Source organism: Pyrgilauda ruficollis, unplaced genomic scaffold, assembly GCF_017590135.1.
Source record: "Pyrgilauda ruficollis isolate IOZ18807 unplaced genomic scaffold, ASM1759013v1 scaffold153, whole genome shotgun sequence".
Classification (NCBI taxonomy): domain Eukaryota; kingdom Metazoa; phylum Chordata; class Aves; order Passeriformes; family Passeridae; genus Pyrgilauda; species Pyrgilauda ruficollis.
In genome coordinates this window covers 290001-315436 of record NW_024513988.1, presented here as the reverse complement: position 1 = coordinate 315436, position 25436 = coordinate 290001, and the positions used below count along the sequence as shown (strand labels likewise).

The 25436-nt window shown below is 39.9% G+C and overlaps 1 protein-coding gene across 1 annotated transcript in view; it reads right to left on the bottom strand.

Annotated features, from left to right (window-relative positions):
- Window positions 1–11462: 11462 nt before the first annotated feature.
- Window positions 11463–25436, bottom strand: part of ELP4 (elongator acetyltransferase complex subunit 4) — a 133281-nt gene continuing 119307 nt past the window's right edge. Inside the window, exon 10 of the mRNA XM_041461740.1 lies at window positions 11463–12026. Coding sequence (XP_041317674.1) covers window positions 11895–12026 — 132 coding nt within the window. The 3' untranslated portion in view covers window positions 11463–11894. The remainder of the gene's footprint in view (window positions 12027–25436) is intronic.

The following is a 25436-nucleotide window of genomic DNA, read 5'->3' as shown; positions in this document are numbered from 1 at the left end:
GCTGAAGCTATGTGCAAACAGGGGTTAAGAGAGAGCTGCGATGAAGAAAAGAGTTTGATAGATAAAAGGTAGATTGTGTCTTCGATATAATCCAATTTGTTTTATGTCAAAATGTAAGTATTTGTCTTCCCTAGAAATCTCCCAGAATGATTTCTATAATAAAGTTAATTTCATTTATATTTGACAAGAATATTCTATAGATGTTTTATACACATTTTCATGCATCATACGTTTCTTTTTTGGTCGGCAAGAGTTAATTGTTCTTAGATATAGTTGTACTACTGTTCACAGTCCAATCATCTTTGTGCATCTAGAATTCATTCCTAATCAATTAAAAGTGCTTGCAAGAGTTTTAAACTTAAGTGTTTTGAAGTTGTTCACAACTACATATCAAGATTAACCATTGTTGATTGTAAAAACCATGCCAAAGCCTTTGTATTTCCTTTATTATACTATTTTCTTTTTAACCTTATAGTGTGGTGTTGCAAATTTTGTTACTGTGCTAGGTTAATCTCATTAAGTTTTATTTTGATTTTATTTTCAGTTTTCAGTAAGGAGGGGCTCTTAAGAAGCACTTTTATAGACTTTCAGCCCTTCCACCAGCCTGTAATTTGGGCTAACAAAAAGAAGACAGTGTTAAGTTTAATTTTAATTTTATTTTCAGTAAGGAGAGGTTCTTAAGGAACACTTTTACAGACTCTCAGCCCTTCCACCAGCCTGTAATTTGGGCTAACAAAAAGAAGATAGGTTCATGTATCTAACCGAGAGCAGGAGCAGGTTGTTTATTTAGCTGGGGTTTCTGGGGATGCTCTAAACGAACTCCAGAATCCAGCAGAATTTCCAGAGGGGATTTGCACCGTGCCAGGCCTGTGTCTGTCTGTCCCCATTGTACCTAAAGGACGTATGGACACACGTACACCCAGATATACACCCCCCACTTCTAAAAATTGTTTTTGTTAGGATGCTTAAAAGGGGAAAAAAACAACCCAGCTGTGTTTTTAACAGGCTCTTTGGGAGAGTGAATGCCATCCCTTTATATTGCCACACAGCACAATCTTAGTGTAATTTTCCATTGAACTTGTAACCTGGTTAATACCTCAATGCGCTTTGTGTGAGGGTTGTTAGTGTGGGCGTGGGTGGAGAGCTGCATGTCAAGGAATAATGAGAGAAGACAAATCAACAGGCAGCAACAATGCGAGCTGGGACTGGCTAGTGAAAGCTAAAGGCCTTTAGTCACTGGCAGGGAAATCTAAACATTCCCATATCTATGAAGCTGGCTCATTGTGCTGCAGTTGTTACTCTCGATGCTGTGCTGAAAAAGGGATCTCATGATTAAAAAGCCAGTGTGCGGGGAGTTTTGAGTCAAAGCACAGGCATCACAAGCAGCCTTTGTAAAGCAGAGATACCATCTAGGCTGGTTATGCTTTCCTTTTGGCATATTTGTCAGCGCAGACAGCACTTCACTGGAGACTTGGGGTAGCAGGGCTGTGCTGCTGAGGTGGCTGCAGTGCTGCAGATGCCATTAAATGCATGTAAACTCGGGATCCTTTAGGGAAAAAGAGCAGCTTTGCTCAAAGCATGAGATGATAGCTATTAAAAAGAAGAGCTTAAAGCAAGCAAAAATGAGCTTTGATTTTGATACTGGTCAGTTTTAAGTATATTTTAAATTTTAAAGGCATCAATTCACAAATGTCAAAGAAACATCAGTTTTGAATTTTTTTTTGGTATATATTTTTATCAGACCTGCACGTTACGTATTTATAAGAAAGAGATAAATCGCATTAAACACCACAACAGGCAGGTCCCTCCTCACCCGAGGAGGGTGAGCTAACTCGAATCCGGGAACAATTAATTACAGGTACAAACCCAGCACTTCTACGGCTAATTATCCTGTTTATACCTACTAGTTTGTTATGGAAATGCCAACTTCTGCTCGAGCAGGAACGGAAAAGAGCTTCCCATCCCTTCCTCCCCCGACAACTCCTGCGCGCCGCTCGCTGCTCCTGCAGGTGCCGATGCGCGGGCAGAGACAGCTCCCCATAGCTCTTCCCTGCCCTTCCTGGCTTTTCCCGGCCTTGCAGCTCCACCGCCAGTGTTCCAGCGGCCGCTGGCCCCCGAGGTGCAGTCGCCAGCCCTTCCCAAGGCTTTTCCCGGCCGTGCCACAGAGCCGCGTGTGCGCGGCCGGACCTCGCCATCATTTCAGTGGCAGGCCGGCCGGAGGAGAGGAGGCATTTCTGGCTCGCTGGCTCCTTACCGTGCCCTGCGGAAGGGGAGAAGCGCCCGGCTGGCTGCGCATCGGCGAGGAGCGCTCGGTGCCCGCAGCCGAGCGCGCCGGGGGCTCCGCGGGTGGCGGGCAGCCTTGCCCTGCTCCCGCCTCCCCAGCCCAGCCGAGGGGCATCTCCCTCCCCGGGCGGGCTGGGGCACGGAAGCCCCGCTCGCTCGGCCCCAGCCCCGGTGCTGGATCCCGGGCCCTTCCCGGGGGCTGCCCGGAGCGCCGCTGTCGGCGGGCAGGGATGGAGCGCGGCTCCGTGGGGACGTGCTGCCTCGCCAGGCTTCGCATCCAGCAGCAGGAGTGGGGGAAGAAAATCTTCAGCGTGTTTTAAACAGCCTCTAACATCCATATTCACCCCCTTTTTTCTTCCAAAGGCGTGTTACTTGTGAAGACTGAAATCTGCCGTGATCTATTTGCTCAGTGTTAACGCAGCGATTTCCAAGGGTCTCCTCTTTTCACCACTGAAATTAGTGGGAGTTTTGCTATTGATTTCAATAGGAATGAGACATTTCTGTGCATTTGGTTAAAATGTATTTCATAATAACACCTTATACTTTATTTATAAGCCCCTTCTAAGGCATTTCACAAATTATAGTCACACAAGAATTGATGTGTGAGCGCTGTCTTAATAACACTGTATTTTGTGTTTCAAATATTGTGTTCTAGATACAATATTTACATTTACAAGTGAAAAGGCGGCTAACCTAACAGTTATTGTTCAGAGCAGACAGATGATGAGCCATACATGCTGATGGCGAAGCAGACACGCATGGGTGACACACGTGCTGGAGCCGCCTCGCACCGAGCACACACCGCCTTTAATCGCTTTTAAAAGGTAAGCATGTGCCCTGCCGCAGGAGGCGGCGAGAGCTGCTTTCTCACCCAGGGTAGAGAGCTGAAAGGGGGTTTCCCCTCTTCTTTTTAGCTGGGCTTTTTATTTATAAAGTGAGCAAAATGCCCCCGTGAGCTGGTTGCCTTTAGGCAGCCTAACACGGGATTTATTTGTAGGGGCAAGATTACAGCAGCAGACAACGAGCCGGGACTGATAACACATGGCCCCCACCAAGGCTTTCCAGCCATTTGGAAGTCCCATTTCATTCACTTTCAATGGCCAAACCTGTCTGGGTTGTTTGGGGTTTTTTTTCCGGCTTTTTTTTTTTTAATTTTTATTTTTTGTAACATTGATTTTTCTGGTATTACCTACTAAAACATATTCTCTCCCCTTCTCTGGGCAGTTTAGAGTTATGCTAAGGATTAAATTAGTTCCACTTTTCCATGGTAAAAACAGCACTGCAAAAACTGAAAATTTGTGGTTCTTTTAAAATTTTTTCCCCCCAGTTCATTTCTGTTTGCTTTTGTCCACAGTTTCAGCAGTTGAGCTTTGTGCCACGTGCAGCTGATAAGGCTTCTCCACTCTGGGAATGGTGTAGGGTCTTCTTTTAAAATAATTCTTCTTTGCAGCCCTGTTTTTGGGCAGAGTGTGATCGGCACCTACAGACACCCCAAACAACACCCTCCTCAGCTGGAAACAGGGGAGGGAATTGGAATTACAGGTGTGGGAGGGAGTCTGTGGTGGCTGCTTGGTCCCATTCAGAGGGAGAGAAGGCACTGTGGGGGTGTTTCTCTGGCTGAAGAGTGCAGGAACCCCTAAAGCCCTGCACTGACAGAGGCATGTTCCTCCTCTCTGGGTGGAAAACAAAGCATGGAATGTAGCTCCTTTTGGATTAATGCTGGAGAGTGGTGTTAGGGAAGTCTCCCACGTACGTTACCATTCAGTATTTCTTTGAGAAAACAGAGGCTGGAGGAAGCTGCACGAGGTGCACAGTAGTAAAAAGATAGCACAGTTTGGACAGGAGCCAGCTTGGCAGGTTTTTGCTTTAGAACGTAGCTTAAATTAATTCCTCCCCCAACATTCTCTTCTTAGCTGTGAAGAAAGAAAACCCCAGTGCATCAGCAGACAGTTCGGGTAGCTTACCCTGGGTAATCCACTATCCTAAGATAGTTTGCAAAAGTGGTCATGTGGAAAATGAAGGTGCTTTTATAGGGTCTGCAGAAATGAAACCCCAAAGCAATGAAGCCATTTGATCAGTCTGGTAATATGTGCTGCTGATGTGCTGCAGATTTCCATGAACCCCCCAGCTGCCAGAACCCCTGCTGTTCCTTTGGAAGGTGGTGGAAGTCTCCAAGATACCTGCTTTCCTTCAAGTTTTGACTGTGTTTTTGCACACTGAGCATTTCAGGGCCTTCTGTGCTGTTCCCTTTCCCCATCCTGGTTGTATCCCTGGTGAGAGGATCGTGATTTTGAAAATGTGTGTCTGATGCTGGTGGGCTGTGTGCTGGGGCTGCTTTGCCCCCACAAAGGACTTTGATACTGGTTTTGCTGGGCTGGTAAAGGCCTCTGGTGCTGGAGCCTCACTGCCTAGGTTGAATTGTAGGTGGGTCAGATGGTGAGCAGAGGTTCTGTCAGTGCCCCAGGAGAATCCTTGTTACCTTCAGGTGCCTGACAGGAGCTGGAAGTTGCCTGGAATCCTCCAGCAGAGGTTGCAGTTGCCTCCGGGCACCTGACAGACCTCACGCACTCTCTGGCAGCTAAAATTGGTGAGGGTTGCAAATTGCAGCTCTTCCTCTCCTGGGACATACAAGCTTTTCCAGCTGCACCAGAGAAGTTTGTAGATTCACAGATAACCTCCTTCAGGTCAGGCTTACACCAATGGATTTTGAGAAATTTATGAACAGTTATTCCACAGAAATTACCTACAGGGCAACAGAAGGGCTCTGATTTACATGGAACTTCATACAGCAGATAAACATGTTCATCTCTTCACAATAAATATGTTAATTTATAATGAGTGAAGAAAACATGTATTTCTCTCTGTAACTGTATGGTTTACCCTTTAGATTTTACTTGGCAAAGATGGATTCAAGCTCAGTCTGTTTTCTGCAGCTTTGTGCCTCAAATACTGCAGGGGAGGGTTTATTTATTTTTAAAACTCCCCCTGTCAGACTGGATTAAGTAAAACCCCACCATTTAAATTTTATACTTTTTTTTTTTTTTTTTGCTTTTAAAGAAGGCAAGTTGTCCATTTTGATTTCTCTGAATTTAACTCAACACAGCTACTTTGCAAAGCAAAGTAGCAAAATTCAAACCCTTAGATTCTTATTTAAACTAAGTTTGTGTTGGTTCTGGTGATTTTCTGAATTATGATTCAATTCCTCTCAGTGAGCTGCTGCTGGTTTACATCTGTTTGGGCTAGAGCATATTTAAAACTTCCCTGAGAGTTAGACAGTCAAGGACTGCAAAATCGCTCCCATGAAGTAATTGTGCCTTCACCCACTCTGCTTGTGCTTCAATCCTTTTCCCCTCTATTTTGTTGTGTGAAGTTGGAGAATCCATAATGATGTTTGGAGCTCCTCAGCCATGAACCCTGGTGCTTTGGGATGATCTCCCTGGTTTTGAGCTGGCTCCTGGGAAGGCTCCCACACAATCTCCCACACAGATGGACTCACTGCTCCACTGTCTCCGCGAGTGCACTGTCAAAATCCTCCTCGTGCTGTCAAAATCCTTCTCACTCAAGTAATCTTCCAAAATTGCTGAACTATCCTGGACACAGGCTGGGAAGAACCACAAATGGAAATTTCATCATGCTGGAGAATTATTCCAAGTGCTTTCCTCTCTCTGTCACTGCCTATCTGGTCTTGGCTGAGTTGTTTTATTTATTAGTGCTGTTAGTGCCCAGCTCTGGGCTCCTCAGCACAGGAGAGACGAGGAGCTCCTGGAGCAGATCCAGGGGAGGGTAACAAAGATGATGAAGGGATGGAGCATCTCTCATGAGCATGGACTGAGGGAGCTGGGCCTGTCCAGCCCCCAGAAGAGATGGCTGAGAGGGGGCCCTGCCCGTGTCTGTCAGTATCTGAAGGGAGGCATTTCCATAGTGCTGAGCAATAGCACACGAGGCAATGGGCAGAAATTGAAATGCATGGGAAACTCCACCTGGACATGAGGAAGAACTTCCTTCCTACATGGCTGATGAAGCACTGGAACAGGCTGCCCGGAGAGGCTGTGGAGTCTCCCTCACTGAGATATTCCAGACCCAGCTGGACACAGTCCAGTGCTCAGGGATGGCCCCGCTTGGGCAGGGAGGCTGGACCTGCTGGCTCCCTGTGGTCCCTTCCAGCCTGACCCATCCTGTTTCTGTGGTTAGCTCACCTTCTCCAAGTGCCAGGCCTTGCTGCTGGCAGGAGTTTCACTACACGGCTGAGGAATCTTTGCGTCTGACAAGTTCACCTGCTGGATCCACAGAGAAGTTGGATGTGCCCAGGAAAGAAAGGGATGCACTAAAACTTCCCTGGTCAGGAATGAGGTGCTGCAGCTGCAGTTCCCAGCTGTGGCTGTGGGCTGGAGACAGCAGAGCTAGAACTGGTGTCAAGCCCTGCTAGAAGAATCCTTGTCCTGATTTAAAACAAGTCAGGAAGCCAAATTTGTTTTGTAGTCATGCAAGTTCCAGGCCAAGAATGACGCCCTGCACAAACGGCCCTGGCCTATGAGTAGAAGCTCTGACTTGCTTTGCATTAAACAAATGCATTCTAAGAACTGCTGAAAAGTTTCACTCAAGCAACATATTTTAAAAAGATTTACAGCTCTTTCTCCACACAACAGACTATCTCAAAGTGTAGGCAGGGAAAACTGCTTGATTTCATACCTAAATCACATCCATTCATCATTTCTCTTCTTCTCTGAGTCCAGCCCTGTGAAACTCCAGCAAGAGTTTCTTTAGTGCACCTGCTTCAACCTGCCTTCAAAGGAAATATCTGAAAGTGCACCAAAATTCACCCATTTCAGGACTTTTAAGAGAATGCCTCTGACACTCTAAGTGCTGAGAAGATTCTGAGGCTATGAACATTCAGACTCAAACTCTGCCAGCATAAACACCTTTTTTAAAAAAACCTTGCTATATTTTGGGTTTTACATAAATCTTCAATGCCAGAAGACATCTAAATACATTTAAAAAATATATATAGGAATATGCAGTTAAAAAATCTCTACATCTGCTAAATTGTAAAAGATCCTCTGGACCTTACCCTACCAGGTTGCTCCTGGTCTAAACTATCACTGACTTCTCAGGAAGACTTTTCAGATTAAGTTCTGCAGGTCTAGAAAATCCTCATGCAATAAAATGCTGAAAACATAAAAGGTGTCTTTGTTTTGATATGAACAGGAGTAAATTAGTTTGATGTGTCTGATAACTTTCAAAATTGTTTAAAGGCAGAGTTTAAATAAGCAGCCAAGTTTTCAGCAGATGCTCCAGGATGCTTGATGTCCAACAGTCCTGAAAGATTCATCTACTCAGGTGCTGAAATACAGGGGTTTTTCCTCTTTTTTTTTTTTTTTTTTTTTTTTTTTTTTTTGGGAAAAGAAAAACGTTTGCTTAAATAGAACCTGAAAAAAAAGAGTGGTGGAATTTTTGTTTTCTTACCCTCTTGCCATGTGAGATGCCTTTTTTCCCGAGGATGAAGAGGATTCACTTTCATTCTTTTCTTCTGCACAGGTACATTTATTATTGAATAAGCACGATCATGTGCTCAGTGTGATTAAAAAAAGAAATGTAGGCAGGTCCTGCACTCATGTAGCTCACAAGAGAAAACAGAAATCCCAAGAGATGGCATGGGGGATAGGACTTGTTTCTACCATCTCTTAAAGGCACAAAAGCATCTTTCCTATTTCTGTTGTGCTCTGTAGCTATGATGTTTCTCCAGCACAGGCAAAAGAAGAAGAACACTTTAACTAAATTTCTAATAGATGATCCTGGAGAAATACTTGTTTAATACATGCGAGTGTGTGTTTGAGTTTAGTTTTTGTAGTACAGCCATATTTTTAATCTTAATTTTTAATTAACCTTGTGGTTTCTCTGCTTGATTATCAGCTCACCTTCCAATACTGGCATGGTAAAAGATTATTTTAAGACTATTTTATTATTTAAGGCTTTTGCACTTTCCCCAAATCTGTGTTTGGAACGGCATCACTACTCAATATTAAATTTAAATATTAAACCAGTTGTGTACTACCAAGGTATCAAATTGGAGTAGCTGAGAGCCCATTTCCAGATGCTTGTAGCTACTGTTACACAAAATTGAATTCAGCTGCACCTTGGAAATTGCTTTTGAAATGTCTTTACAAACAGAGAAAAAGACTTACCTACGATAATATTCTTCTCATGTTCCAAATACTTATGTTTTGAAAACCTCAACACAACGGGAATTATATAAAGAATCCTTATCTGACATATTAAAGGCACAATGTTTTAAATTTCATTACTGCTTTCTTGACTGTGTGTCACAATTTCTGTAAAGATCAGGTTCTTTTGCTGAATTGGGAACGTCTTCACTGGGATGAATCCATTGTTTCCCTGCTGAGTTCGGTGGTTTCAGTTTGTAGCCTGCTAAAAAGTAGGAAGTTCTGCTTAAAAAAAAACGCAATAAACAAAACCCCCTCGTTCTGCAATCTCTGAGCAGGAGTGAGCATGGCACAGATTTCCCTCCGAGCCAGCAAGGGGCCTCTGGAGGTGCCAAAAGGAGCAGGGAGCACATTGCCACAGCCTGGCAGGGGAGGCTGTGCCCATTCTTCGATTACCTGAGCTGCTCCCCTTGGGTAAATATTTGCCTGCAAGTCAAGGGAAGACAGAACTGAAAAAGGATGCTTTGTACACAGGAGCTTGACAGGCACAGAGTGGTCACGGGGAAAAGGCACAGAAAATCACCAGGTGAACATTTCTCTGGATTCCCAAGTCAAAAGTGCTGCTGGTGCAGTGACTGAAATCTGTATTTTATCCACACTCTAGCCATACTTCTATCTACCCCATCTTTACCTTCTATCTGCCCCATAGCTACCCAAATCTACCCTCTCTCCACCTGCTATCAGGTAGCACACCCAAAGCTCTGTCTCACCTCTCAGCCTGCTGGATGAGCACACTCACTGTCATGTGTAGTTGTAGCTGATCTTGGAGATTTTGGAAGAAAAGAAGAGAAATTTTGCTCCATTGTGAGAAATGGACTTGTAAAAGATTTTTTAAAACTTGATTGGAAGTTTGTATGGTTTTGTATATCTGTATATAAATACTGAGATAAAGTGAACGAAGAGGATTATAGAACAGAGATTGGGAAGAGAGAGATTAAACTAGATTACATCTCATATCTCACCCTTCTACGAGACTGATAATAGAATAAAATCTTTTAAAACACCTCTCAGTTACCCTATCTTTATAAAACTAAAAATCTTCCAGCACTCCATGTCTTTGCCTGAGGTAAACAACACTGCAAAACTTACTTTACAAAGCACATTTGGTGACTCAGAAAAAACCCAAACTAATGGAGATTTGTAGAAGGAGTTCCTTTTATTACTCAAACTGGCTTTAATTTCTTTGTTTCTTTAATTACTTTGTCAGCTTTAATATTACCCTGCTGAAGTTTTGGAAACTGAAGCCTTGCAGATGCACAGGGCACACATATAGGCAGACATGCACACGTGGCATGCACACCAACAATTATCAGGTAATATCTTAGCTAGAAATGGGACTGTGACTTTAATGATATTTTCTCCTCTGTATGTTAAGTCAATGACCTATTTAAATATGTTGGCAGCAATTTATATGTCTTGTGACTTTATATTCCACAAAGAAATACTGTGTTTTGTGTTATTTACATTAAAAAGACATACAATGTAAAACTTCACCTTTGTTAAAAATCACTTTATCCTAAGTATTTAAATTATTTCACGCTTTCAAAAGGCACAATTATGTATCTAATGAGAACTTCCATTCAGTGTTACACATAATACAAGAAGAGAAAAAAATGTTTGAGACATCAATGATAATATTTTAAATATGTTGGCATAGGAAAGTAGATGTCTTTTTTCTTCACTAAACTGACAGTTCAGTTCTGAAACTTTATTTTGAAAAGATTTAAAAAGGATTTGTGTCTTTAGAAATAAAAAATATAACAGGCATATCTAAAAAATATAGAAGAGAAAACCTGATTGTTACTACTAATGAAATAGCTGATGACAAAATAGTAGTCTTTTTGATTTTGATCACAAAAAATAAACTGGTAGTGACAGGATATGATGGATAGATTTGACATCCTGGCAAATCACTGTCATTGATTCAATTATTCTAATTCAGAATAAAAGCTGTATACAGTATGTGTTTATGCTACAGTGGAGTTTTTTAAGTGATTGACATTCATCATATTAGTTAGACAGTTTTAAAAGCTATGTCTTTGTTTTACACAGCGTTGTCAAGAAAAAAATAAAGTAGAACCTGGATTGCAGAGGGAAAGAAAAAAAAAAAGCAAACCACTTTCCCAAGTCTTGGTTTTTCAAACCCATCAAAATATGTTACCATTATTGCATCCTATTAACACGTTCTTTGAAGACTCAATTTCACTCCAGCCATGTAATACACTATTATAAAGACTAAATTTTGAAACTGTAATGCAATCTTACAGCTGGGTGGCTTAGAAGTTCTACAGAGAAGAAGATATTACCTTTCAAAATGGAAGTCAGCCTCAGAAGAAAGAATGCAAACCACTTTAATTCCCAGGTCAGCTTTGCTTCCCTGTTCCTTTGTTTGATGAGAGAGACACAGGGATGCGTGCACAAGAGTTAGGAGTTCACAAATTGTGTATCTGAGGGTACAAAAGGCTGAATTACTTGTGTATTCTGCCCTGCTTTAGACCAGCTCGCTGTGATATCCTTCCCCCAGCTCCAATGCACTCTTCTGGTTTCCCAGCATTAATGTAGCTGTCGGTTTGAATTTCCATCTTGAATTATGTCTGTTGACATAATTTCATAGTGCTGACTTCAATTGTTTAGGATTACTGTTTTGAACTACATAAGGAAATCAATTCTTTCCTCTCTGGTTAGGAAATTCCGTCAAGTGCATTTTAGTGCATGTAGTAAGCCATAAGGCAAAGTAATTATCTATAATATATTCTGATTTAAACACCCCCCATCCTCAATTAGTGGCCTATTAGAATAAAAACTTATATATTATAAATTTGTTATTAAATATTTAATAAAATGAGGTAGGGATTTCCGGAAATTTAAGAATGGTGTTTCAATTACAGAAATGAATGTTTTTTAAAATGTGCAGTTTTGCTGTTTGAATAACACATGACAACAAATTGCTTAGTTCCATTCCTTTATTTCAATAAACCCATCATTCATACAAAATATTATATGCAAGTATATAAAAAAATCTTTTGGGAAAAACATCCCTTTATTTTTAATGTAAAAAAAAAAAATAAAAAAGAAAGGGTGATTGCAATTTTTTTGTATTTTAAGTAAAGGAACAAAATACTACCTGTTTCCAATGGAGCAGAACAATGGCAGGACTCAACATAACAGAAAAGCAAAACCAAAGCAAGACTAAATTTAGTACAAAGAAAGAGAACAGACACAAAAAAAAAAAAAAAAGAAGAAAAAAAGAAAAAAAAGAAGGCATCATACGACAACACGTATTTTTAAAGACTGCTGGGTCAAATCATTAAGAAAAATATTTATATAAGTCATTAACACTCCTAATGAGAGTGTCAGCTGAATGAGAGTGAAGCTGCTAAGCAGAAATCACTAGAAGTCCAGGTGCTTCTTGCCGATGGCCATGGCGCCACATCCTGAGCTCAGCAGTTTGGCGGATCCTGCCAGATCCTGTTTGCTCGCGCGGCTCACTGTGTCTGACAAGTCTGGAGGCAAATGCAGCCGCTGTGGCAGGAGGTTTTCAGGAGGGGAGAGAGAGGGAGAGAGAGAAAAACATGGAGAAAAAAAAAGATGAATTCGTTTTGCACGGCGCATTTCGAAACGCTGTCTTCTCCCTGACTGATCCGTGTTTACTCACACAAATAAAGCACTTCCCTGGCACTCTTCTAGAGAGAAAAAGACTTACCTACCTCAATATTCTTCTCATGTTCCAAATACTTATATTTTGAAAACCTCAACACAACAGGAATGATATAAGGAATTCTTATCTGACATATTAAAGGCACAATGTTTTAAATTTCGTAACTGCTTTCTTGACCGTGCATCACAATTTCTGTAAAGATCAGGTTCATGTTTTCAATATATTGGATTCTATAAATTGGAACGGATTTTTTCCTTATGAAAATTTTCTAAACAAAATACAAATTTTGTATAATTTTTTGTATAAAATATAAATTTTGTATTAAATGGGCACTTGTATCTATGGGCATTTTCCCTTTAAAAAACAGTGTTTCCTCTGCACGTCAACCTCTACATCCAATTACTTGATTTCTATAGCACTACAGTGTAAGGCAAGTTTTATTTTAAATATGCACATGCGGTGACAAGAGTCTGAAAATAAATCAGATGATGGTCAAAAGATGCAGAGGGCTCACTCTGGCTGCATGTTATTCTGCTACATGTTTCCTCCTCAAATTCTACTGATGGTGGCTAATAAAACCAAGCAGTGACAGTAGCTGCATTTGTAGAAGGCAATCATACATGTTAATCAAAGCCTGCCCTCCCCAGTGAGTCGTAGGAACATTAAATGCAGTTTACAGAAGGGGAAACAGAGACAGAGGTTACATGGCTGCCCACAAGCACATGGCCCTTGCACAGTAAACCTTATTTTTCAACCATGACAAAAATATTTCCACCCTCCCTCTGAGGGAGACATATAAAAGACATGACATTACCATTTAGCTTTTGTAAAGTAAGGTGAAAATTAATGTAGAACTGAGGCTTTACTTGCTTAATGACTGGCTTGCTTTTGGACCCGAGCTGGGTCTGATGAGACAGTTGAGCATCTTCTGCACAGTGCAATAATTTATGAAACTGGTACCATGGAAGGAGCACATTTCTTGAAAGATTTAGTAGGCAAAGGCTAAACTGGGTGGTTCCTTTAAAATGCACTTCTGAAGGGAACAGGAGAACAGCAGTGGCTGCAAAACTGAATTAGGAGGCTCTGTGAGCTATCCTTATTCTCAGCTTTTGCTACAATTTGCTTTTATCACATCTAAACAAAGCTTCCCTTTCCTCAATACTTTTGCAACTTCTGCATCATAAGAATTCAATTAAAAAGCATAGGAAATATTTGAATTTTCAGTGAGCTGCCTGCAGAATTCTTGCTGGCTCTGAGGCTGTGCAGCAGGGTGTAACTTGAGAGATGCTCCCAAAGGCTTCCCAGCACTGGCCACTCCTGGCTGTGGGCAGCACTGGCAGAAGAACTGTGCTGTTATTTTCTCCAAGGCAAGGAAATGCATAAAGTAATGCATGAGGAGCCGGAAAGCCTGTGTCCAGGGTGAGATGCCAGTGCTGGAATAGCAAAGAGGTGTGTATTTATTGACAGCATTTTGCCTGTGAAGCACAACCCACACACCTGTCCTGTATTTGCGGGGTTCCCAGGCGAAGGAAGGAATGATGGATCTGACTCCATGTTCTCAGAAGGCTAATTTATTATTTTATGCTGCTATATGACATTAAAGAATACTAAACTAAACTATACTAAAGAATACAGAAAGGATACTTACAGAAGGGTAAAAGATACTAATGAAAACTCGTGACTCTCTCCAGAGTCTGACACAGCTTGGCACTGATTGGTTATTAAGTCAAAACAACTCACATGAAACCAATGAAACAATCACCTGTTGGATAAACAATGTCCAAACACATTCCAAAGCAGCAAAACACAAGAGAAGCAAATGAGACAATATTGTTTGTCTTTTTCTCTGAGGCTTCTCAGCCTCCCAGGAGAAGAATCCTGGGCAAGGGGATTTTTTCAGAAAATATGACACAGCTGTAAACACCACACAGTGAGTGCAGCTCTGAATTTCAGCTGCATTAAACCAGTGCTGTGGCAGAGAATCCTTCACCCACTGCTCTGCCCTTACTCCAAGGCAGGTTAAGCCTGGCTCTGGCTGTGGCTGTGGCTCAGGATGCCTCATTTCTGCCTCAACACATCACACACAGGGCACGAGCCTTTCTCCTCTGGCTGCCGAGCAAAAGGTCTGTGGGGAAGAGTCAAGGTACGACCTGGGTGGTGTGGAGGGGATATAAGCGCTGAAAAGCAGAGAAGGAGAAGCTGGGAAGTACAGGGGAGCACTTGGCAGATCCCTCAATCACATTTTCTCTCTGAAAAAGTGGACAGCACTTTGCTGTGGGCATGGGGATGTGGGAGGTGGAGAGACAAGTGAATGAATCCAACCTTCTCTCGCTCCCTGCTGGCATCCCTGTGATGAGGAGCAAACAGAACCAAGACCCAGCAAACTCATCTCACTCAGAGATTAAATATCCCTGACTAAATATCACAGACAGGAAACCACTGCAAACCCTGGGCTTCAAAGTGTGGTCAGAAAACAAACAAACAAAAAAAAATCTTTCATGTCAATGCTGTGCTCATTTGCTAATATTTTTTTACAAAATAAATATATAATTTTAGAATATATACGACTATATTTTAAATATAAGTAAATATATATTTTAGAATATTTACTACTATAATAGTATATATATAATATAAATATACTTTAAAAATACATACGACTATAATAGTGTATATATATAACAGTATTATATATTTATATATTATTATATATTTATATACAATATTTACTTTTAGAATATATACACTATAATAGTATATATAGATATACTTTAAAAATATATACTACTCTAATAGTGTATATATATAACATTATTATAATATATATGAAAGATATAATTATAGCTATAATATATAAAATAGATAATAATATATATTATTATTGATTTATATATAATATATATCCTTTTAGAATATATACTACTATAATAGTATATATATATAAATAGACTTCTAAAAATATATACTACTATAATACTGTCTATTTACACACCACCCTGGATTGTAAACTGTGGTCAGAAAACAAAAAGCATCTTTTATGTCCACGCTGTGTTCATTTGCTAATATTTATTCTAAAATAAACATATTATTTTAGAATATATACTACTATATTTTAAATATAAATAAAGATGTACTTTCAGAATATGTAGTAGTATATAATAGTATATATTCTATAGTAGTATATATAAAAATATATTTTAAATATATATACTACTATAATACTGTCTATTTCAGAAAATAGAAGAATGTCTAAAAATTTGCAAAGACTTAGATGGGAAAAGTAAAAAATTCAAGATCCTTAGATTGGATGTTGGAAAGTGAGTTAGGCTTTTACAGATGTATTTGTTTTGATAGAGAATTTCATTATACAGGCCTTATACTCTCCTTCCCCATCTTCCTCAGTGAGGAGGATGCACAGTGCTCATTTAGTGACTGGCCATTCCTTTAGTGACTGGCTAGCCAGTATTCTATTTTCTTGTCACTGTTTACTCTGAGCTTTTCTGACATATTTATTGTACACTATTCAAACCTTGCTCTGAAGACAGAATGGCTTTTCAATAGCACATGTCAGTATATAGCACTTGAATGCTTCACAAATACCAACTGTGTTATTTCCCTAATATTCTTGGGAGAGAAGGCAGCAAAGTTACCTCCATTTCAGAGGCAGGGAATTGAGGCACATAAAACACACAGCAAAAGGTATCTCCTCATCTCAGACACAGAATCTCAGGCAGTTAGGACTTGCTTTTCCAGAATGCTCAGCATTTTACAGAATTACACGTGTGCAAGTGCTACCTTCATTTGCATCTGGGTGCTTAGAATTTCTTCAAGAATCCCCAAGTCAGGCACTCGGAAAGCAAGAGACACAAAATAGAAGTATTGAAACAAAAATGCTGTTTTGAAGCAACACGACCACACAGAAGTTCAGTGGCATTGGCAGAGACACACACCATACCTTCCATGTTTTAATTATGAGACCATTCCTCCTGCAAGCCTTTCTCTACAATCCGTCCCTCTACAATCCCAACTTTCAAACATTATAAAAAATTGCTGGTTCTCCAGAAAACATTTCACTGCACATACCACATTCATCCTTAGACCAGACCTATTCTGAACAACAAACCACACCAGAGTCCTTTGAAAACAGCTGAGTATTATCCTGCCATTAAGATCAGAATCACTGGACACACACATGTTCCTTGTGAAAAAAAACCTGCACAGGTATTTCAAAATATCATTCCTTACATCTTCTGTGTGGACAAGTTTTATGTCTGGAGAAATTTTCTGTGTGGAGTTTTTTTTTTTTTTTTGTGTGTGTGCCCATATACAGAGCTGAAAATAATCCTAATAAATACATTAACACCATTTAAAAATATTCTGAATGTTAAGCCACAAGCAAAGAGGAAATTCATGGCATGGCACTATACAGACATCTACAGGTTAAGGAACTGGCCTTTAATTTTGGTACCAATAGGACATTTTGGTCACTGGAGCTAAGGCAGTAAGTGATGGTATGAACAGGCTGTGATCCTCCTGGAACACCAGCACCACATTTTCACAGATATTTGCTGACCACAGAGAAACAATCACATTTAAAGCCCCAGTTAAACACAAAATGTTATCTGGAGGACAGACTTCTCTGCTATTTCTGAGGTTCTGTCCTCCATCCCTTTCTAGCTCTCTTTCTCTGATCAGCCTGCTAAGAATCAGGATGATTTTGCTCACATTGGCAACCCAAATCCTTACCCAGGCCTTCCATCCCACAACTGCTTTTCACGCCAAAAATGTCCCTTCTCTGGCAATCTGCAGTCCCCAGGCTCATCTTTCTGCACCCAAGCTCTTCATTCCTGCCCCTGGCATTCCTGCATTTCTCCTGCCTCTGTTTCCACCCCTGCTCCTGTTCCTAAATCCTCGGTTCAAACTCAGCACCAGGCTCCCCTTCCTTGCCTTCCTTGTGCTCACAAATACCAACTGTGTTATTTCCCTAATATTCTTGGGAGAGAAGGCAGCAAAGTTACCTCCATTTCAGAGGCAGGGAATTGAGGCACATAAAACACACAGCAAAAGGTATCTCCTCATCTCAGACACAGAATCTCAGGCAGTTAGGACTTGCTTTTCCAGAACGTTTAACAATCCCCTAGTTTGTTCTCCTTCTCCTCACCTTTTTGGATGTGTCCTCCTTCCCCCTGCTGGCACTGCTTCCCATTCCTGCTTCCTGCCCCTCTCCCCAGCCCACACAGTGGACACATGGCTCCCCTGCTCCTAAAAGCAGGTAAACACCTGGAGAAGAGTCAGTTTTTATGCACTGAGTGTGCCAAACAGGTGGGTTTTCACAGGACAGCAAAAACCCATCCACAGCACAAATGCCAGACATAAAATTAGTTTAAATAATTTAACATTCTCACTAAAATAGTCCAGAACCACAAAACTTTCTGTAGCCGAGAGCAGGCTGGCAGGGCAACCGTATTTTAAGGCAAAATGGCCATAATGTGGCAAAAGTAAATGTGCAAGTGAAAATAGGATCCTATAATCACCCTCCTTGGGATAACATAGAAATATATCAGTGGAAGGTAAAGTTTATCAGTGAAATGGTAGGGTATTTATCAGTTTATCAAAGGAAAGTTTATCAATGAAATACTAGGGTATTTATCAGTTTATCAAAGGAAAGTAAAGTTTATCAATGAAATACTAGGGTATTTATCAGTTTATCAAAGGAAAGTAAAGTTTATCAGTGCAATACTAGGGTATTTATCAGTGTTTATCAAAGGAAGGTAAAGTTTATCAGCGAAATACTAAGGTATTTATCAGTTTATCACGGGAAAGTAAAGTTCATCAGTGAAACACTAGGTTATTTATCAGTGTTTATCAAAGGAAGGTAAAGTTTATCAGTGTAATACTAGGGTATCTATCAGTGTTTATCAAGGAAAATAAAGTTTATCAATGAAATACTAAGGTATTTATCAGTTTATCAAGGGAAAGTAAAGTTCATCAGTGAAATACTAGGGTATTTAAAAGTTTTTCAAAGGAAAGTAAAGTTTACCAATGAAATGCTATGGTATTTATCAGTTTATCAATGTAAAGTAAAGTTTATCAGTGAAATACTAAGGTATTTATCAGTTTATCAAAGGAAGGTAAAGTTTATCAGTGAAACAGTAGGGAATGCTGGAATAAACTTCCTTTGTGCAAAGGTAATTGTGTATCTGCATCATTGCAGTGTGTTTAATTACATGATCACACAATCTTTTCACCCACAGAGGCTGTCAGGAAGGTTTAAACTCGGGATCTACAGACTCTTAATTTTCATTCAGTGGCTGAAGAAAAAGATGGAGCAGGGCAGAGCTGGGAAGGGGCTTGGTGGGAGTTTGGAGCTGTTTTGGGCACTCAGGAAGGCTTTGCAGGGTAGGAACAATCCCACTGAAGCCAGCTAAGCACACAGCTTTAGGGCATGCATTACCAAAGGAAAACAGTTTAGACAAAACTTATTACATACTTTGTGTCTGCTCCTCCCTCTGCCTGAAGAAAACTTCTAATTACTTTATTTGTTCTCAGCTGGGGAAAAAAAAAAACCCAGGCAGAAGTGGAAGATGAGATGATGGAAAAGGACAGCTCGGAAGGAACACAGAGCAATCAGTGAGTCCAGTCCCAGCACAGAGGAGCAGACACTCACTCATGGTTTTTGGGATGCAAAGATCCACATCATGGCTTTTCCAGGAACTTCCAGTGGGCTGCTACTTTTGGTTTATGCATTAAATAAATATTATTTATTTTAAAACAGTTATTTAAATTATTATTTATTTATTAAAGAAATATGTATTAAATAATAGTTATGTAACTAATTTAAATAATTAATTCAATTTAAAAATTGTATTTTAAATATTATTTATGAAATAATATATATTTTTTATTTATTTAAAAAAATCCTGCTATACAAAAATACTAGCAAGTGCTTTTGCCAGTGTCTCTTACTTTATCAAGGAGATTGTTTTAGAGAGGGTTACAAAAATCACATATTCTGTAAAATGCTTTAAGCAATGAAGAATACAACAATTTTTTAGCAGCAATGTGTTAAGCAGATAAATGTGTATTGGCAGAAGTCTAAACCCCAAATAATTCTGTACATTACTTCAAAATCATTATATATTTTCATACCTATTTTAAGTTTCATACTGCAGCAAAAAAAAACCCCCAAACATAATGAGTGTTGAAAAATCACTGAATCTCATTAAAAATAAGGTGATAGTTTGTCCTTCATTTCATTCATATTAAAGTAATTTCACTGAAGCCAGCCTTGTGACTCTGTTAACAGTTACACGAAGAGCTTTAACAGCTGGGCCCAAACCTCCCAAAAAACTTTACAATTAATTTATTTGGATCTTTGACCAAAAAAAAGAAAAAGAAAAAAGAAGCTTATTAGTCTAGTATGGCTGCAGCCCTGCCTTGGGGCAGGGAGATGGGTTAATGACCTCTCCAGATCCCTTCTACTTCCATTTGCTTCCAATCCATGAAGACTGAGGTCACCAAAGCTGAAGGGATTTGGTTCAGGGGGAAGAGGGGGGTGGGGAGAAGAATTTTAGGAATGCTGGGAAAACGAAAGATGCAGACTCTTAGTTGGGGAGCTTTATGTCCTACTTGCTTCTCTTTGAAGCAGAACTCTCCCCATCCCAAAAAGCCCCCACAAGACACATGCTTTGCATGATGTTTCCCCCTTCATGTCTATTTATTATCATCTAACTTTTAATTACCAGTAGTAATTTCTACCTTTGGGCTTAATGTAAACACAAAGATGTGCAGGTACAAGACTAAATTTCTTTTAGAGAGAAAGGTTTTTCTCAAATATTTGACATGGAGGTTACTACAAGTTTTGACTTCTTCTCTTGCTAAGCTCACAAGTTGAGGGGCACCAGATACCTGTATTCTGATGAAATTAATTCTCTTTTATGGGACATGTGGTCTACTGGAGTGACATATCACTTATATTGACATAACTTCGTAATTACTTACATACCAAAACATTGCAATCAAAACATACAAGAATTTTATTCCTGCCACACAGTAACAAAACTTCTGAGTTAATATAAATTCACTTCTCAATGACTAAACAATAAGCACTTGGCCACTGGAGACATTAACAGCTCTCTCAGCAAGGAACAGAAGAGTCATTCCAACTGGCCTAGGCCTGTGTCAGGCAGAAATCATGTGGCTGCTGTCAAATTTGGCTCACAAATAATGATGGGGTCTCACAAACGACAACATTTATCTTGTGGAGAGAATGGAGCCAAACTATTCTCTCATGGCTGCATTTCAGTCTCAAACTCTTCTTAAACCATTCACTATGAATATTTTAGGTTCGTGTTACATTTTGCTCGGTATTTTAACAAATTCAGGAGATAAAACAGTTGGTAATTATTTTTCTGTACAATGGACATGAGCTCAGCTTCTCCTTGTTCTGCTATATTCATTGGCACTACACCACCATTTTCAGATCACAGGAATAGATACGTTTTCTAAACTGGTCTTAAAGAACAAAAGACTTGACTTTTAAAAAGAGCATTCTAAAATTTTCTACATTTCAGCTAACTGTGATGGATTTATGAGAAACTACAACCATATCCACTCATGTTAAAATGATTACATCTACCATAGGCAAGTCCTATATATTTTTTTTTTTAAAAACCATCATGGTGTTAACTATTGCTAAGACCAGGTGTTGAGAGAAGGCTTTCAGTAAGAATAACTGAGAAATAAACTTCTACCTGTATAAGTCTGTCTGCTGAAGGACAGATAATACCACTGAGAATATTTGAACACAATTCTAAAGATCTTATTTTCCACCACTTAGAGAATGTAAAATAAAACCAGGGCAGTTCTCACTTTCACCTCATCTACAGAACAGTGATGTTTTATTGTGGGTTTCCAATAGCACAAACAGATTATTTGAACAGCATTTTTAAGGACACGTGGCAAAATTAAAAACCATTAACAAACCTACTTCCTTTAATGATAGATTTTGCAAAAATCCACTTAACATTTCAGAACACTGAGCTTTCCAGTGTATCTGTCTTACAGAAGGGATATGATAACATCCAGGAGAATTAAATTCAAACTCTGCTGATTTGTTTGGATGTGCCACATGGTACAGTTTCTGTTTTCTGACCAGAAATCTGGATTCCTGAGTCTGAATTTAAAGCTTGGTTTCATAACGCTGGCTGTCATTCAGAGATACCTGCTTGTACCAGTACACCTCAATTCTGTGCACGTTTGTGTGAAAATGCATCCCTGGGGTATTGTGGGTGGCTGAAGAAGTTCCAGTTCCAGACTGAGCAGAGATGGGTGGGTTCATGGATGGGCAGCTCCAGTCATTATTTTCAGTGTCAGGAAAGGAAAGTACAGACAATTGTCCAAACAAACCCATTCCAAAGAAAAATTCCAACACGTGGATTTGTTACATGTGAAGGGGCTCGGGAAGATAAAAATACAGACCCTTTACCTTCTAGCTGAAGTCTCTGGATAATGAAAAAAAGCTCCCTGTCTTATAAAAAGGACTGGATCCATCATTAATGGTTATAGGCTGCCCAAGGACTGCAGGTGTTCAACCTCTTGTCTGATCCAAAATTCAGAGAAACCCAGATTGTGGTAATCTCACAAGCAGAACTGGACTAAATTCTTACACAGCACACTATTAATAATACTGATACAGCTTTTAGCAGGCACAAATGGGAAGAATGTCTCTGTCTTGAAGAGTTTATGGTCTGAATACACAAAATGGGTAAAAAGGAAAACAACAAAACATCAAGGCAGAAGGAAAAATGTCATGATATAAAAATACAGCATTAATGCTTTATTAAAGGGTTTTTTCCCTTCTAACTGGAAAAGTAATGTTCAGAAAGGTGAGTGAAAGAGAACAGCCATAGGGAAAGGAATTAAGTGACAAAGGGCTGAAGAAAAGATGGAGTGATGAAAGGGAAAGATGGAGGCCAGGAGTTAACATAATCTAGTTCTATAATCTATAATATAATCTAGGCATGAGATTGAGAATATATTGTTGAGATTGGAATATAATGTCTAAATCCTGAAAGGAAATACTGTTCTAAATTCAAGCAGTAGCTCATGACTCTGATGTTATCATCTATGTCCAAAGCAAGGGCATTTCTGCTCTTTTTGCTGAAGATCTCCTCCCTGAGCTTACGTAAGAGCAAGCCTGGGTAATTCCAGGGCTCTCAGGACAGCCCGGGTGGATGCTGATGTTCATGTCACATTCTCTTCCCTGATGGATTCATTCAACCTAATTGCAGCTGTCTACGAGTCAGCCACTCAGCCTAAGCCACATTTTAAATCAGGGTGGGACGAATCCTCCTTGCAAGTGCTTGGCCATATCTGCTGATTGTTCAGGAAACCCGAGTGACTCCCTTATAACAGCTCAAGGGGAGGAATTCAGCCCTACAACTCTGTGAAGCTTCTCATTGAATCAGTGCCTGCAGTGTGTCTGCTCCTTCTCTGAATGGCATTGCAGCACGCCACGGAGCACAGATTTCCCATCACACCACAGATGGTTCACTGGAAATGTTCCAGAGCTGCTGGTGATGCCCACGACGCTCTACAACAACTTGAGTCTCTCTACTGGGAAGCTTGAGGAGTGTTGTGTGTACAAACAAAAGCTGTGGATGTGGGGAGGAGGGAGAAACGGCATTCAGAGCAGAAGCATCTGTTCCAGGATTACAGTGTTACTGTCACCCTTGAAAATTTCAGCTAAATGGAAAACCTCAACAAATATTTGAGTTTGCATCCAAAACTATCTAAAGTTCACTGTAATTTGCCAGGCTTCTGTCTCAGCTCCTATCACATTTCAGAAAACTCATTAACACCCTCCTTTAAAAGCCATTACTGAGGGTGTGCAACTGCACTGAATAACTGATCAAATGTATTCTGCCTCTTGATAAAATCATCCAGTCCACAGAAACTCTTCACAGAAAGGTTCTGCTCCAGGACAGCTAACCCACACTGGCAAGTCTCCATTCCAAGAGCATTCCAACTCAAAAAGTAAATGTTAGCTGGGGAGGGGTGTGGGGGGTTTATTGTTTTACAGCAGGAACAGCCCTGCGCTGCGTATTTACTTTTTAAAGTCAGCTGGAATTAGAAACTTTCCCTTGCTGGGCAGCTCAGCAGGGCTGGGGAGCATTTCTGGGCGTTCAGACCTGGAGCACAGGCAGCCCACGGGGAGGATTCCCTGCCCCTGCTCCACAGCCCTGCTCCCTCCTCCAGACGCGAGGGCTTGCTCCTCAGCTTGGTGCAGGAACATATTGCACGACCAGAACACAACAATTATCACATTTGTAAAGCTTCAGGGACAGGAACAATTTAATAGCTTTTTGAAGCAGTCTCATTTTCTGAAGCCTCTTATCCTTATTTTTTTTTTTTTAATTTTTTTTTTTTTAATTTTGCTTTTCACGCATGGACAAGCTCTTCTTTGCTACAGGTATTTTTTTGGGTCTGCTTTGCAGGATTGTTATGTGTGGAGGAACACAAATTATTCAATCACTTTAAAACAGTGAGAGAGAAGTGAGGAAGGGCTGTGTAAGTGCACACTACTGCTACTAAGCTCTGTTTTAAAAGCAAGTATCATTTAGACAGATAAATGTATTGCTGGTTTACAAAACTCTGCACATTTACAAACAGATAACCAGGTTATTTTTGCAGCTTTTCATAAGTTAAAAACTTCAGCTCTCTAGTGGCAAATGCCACGGGGAGACACTTCATGTTAAGGCAAAAAGTAGGCCAGAAGAGGAAAAAAAAAAGGTATTTCTGCTATCATGAAACTGCCACTGAATCCTGTTCAGTTCCTGTAACTCCCAAGTAAGGATGCAGACATTACATAATTCATATTCTAATTCTATCTCTGCAGCACTAATCCCCCGTGACTCACTTTATAACTCCAGGTAACAAAGCCTTTTGTAGTGTTACTTCCAAATAACCTTTGGACTTCAGAAACCCCTGAAGTGTAATTTAATCTCTGTCATATTGGCTCAACCCATTTTTGCTATGAAAACTCATATTTTTATTCAGTGATTGATATTACTTATTAAAAGGAGAGAAAAATTTCAAGCAGTCATTCTGCCCACCCTTTGGAAAACTCATGCTTTTAAGGAACTTTAAACACAGAATGAGAAGGGGAAAGGTTAAAAGACAGGTCACACTAATTTCTTTTTAAACAACTCTGTTTCAGACAGTAGGTCTCAGCGTGAATGAAAACAAATATATTAAATATGAATGACAGAAACTGGTATCACATTAAATGCAAGACTTCTGTGATTAATTTTGATTAAAATAAACATTGTTATTTGTCGGAAAGCTAGGGAGAGGGCTGAACATTTGAAAAGATTCCTACATCAAAAATGTGTTTTGTAAAGAAACTATATGTCAAATTACAGCTATTTGCTTTCAGGTTTTAGTTATTTCGTTTTGTACTTTTCATGTGTCAGTATTTTTTTCATTTCACTTCTTTATTCTGTACTACAAGTAAGTCTCTTTAGAGCAATAAGATCTTTAAAATCCCTTTAGTGTTTAGAAATGTCAACAATTCAGTAGATTATACTTGATGAATAGGCCAGATAGAAAAAACCTGCCTCTAGTTTTTATCTCAAGTGAAGTAAGGTGCTTTGAAGAGCCCTTGATTTGAGATTTAGAAGCCTGCCACTATTCAGCCAGACACTCTTGAGGGCTGTTAAGTCCTGACCCATAGCATGAAAACAGGTTGCAGGGAGGGAAGAAACACCAGTAAGAAATATATTTCGTGCTCCCTGTGTAATTATTTCTTCTAAATACCATTTAAACATTTCTTCCCATAAATAAGTAAAAACCTAAGAGACAAGGCAGCCTTATCAGACCATCTTATTTGAGTATTTTGAATGCAGCTGGAACTTGCCAGGGGGAACAGCTACAGCACTGGAAAAAGATGAGGCTCTAAAGGAAAAAAAGAAAACCTAAATGGTTCTTTCCATTTGAATAGACTACACTGACATACTAAAGCTTCATATTTTTGACAAGAGACATAGAAAACAAAGCGGTTTTCACTTCAAAATATGCAGTGGAAGCACAGGAGTGGTTTGGTTTGCTATAACTACAGAAAAATATTTTTTTCATCCTTTGCTATTACTTCCACAGTCTAAAACCAATCTCAATACCAGACTACAATGAACTCATTCAGCATCACAAAGCAATCAGTTGAAGATATCTGCACAGCAATAATAATAATATCAGATGAAAAGTAATGCAAACTG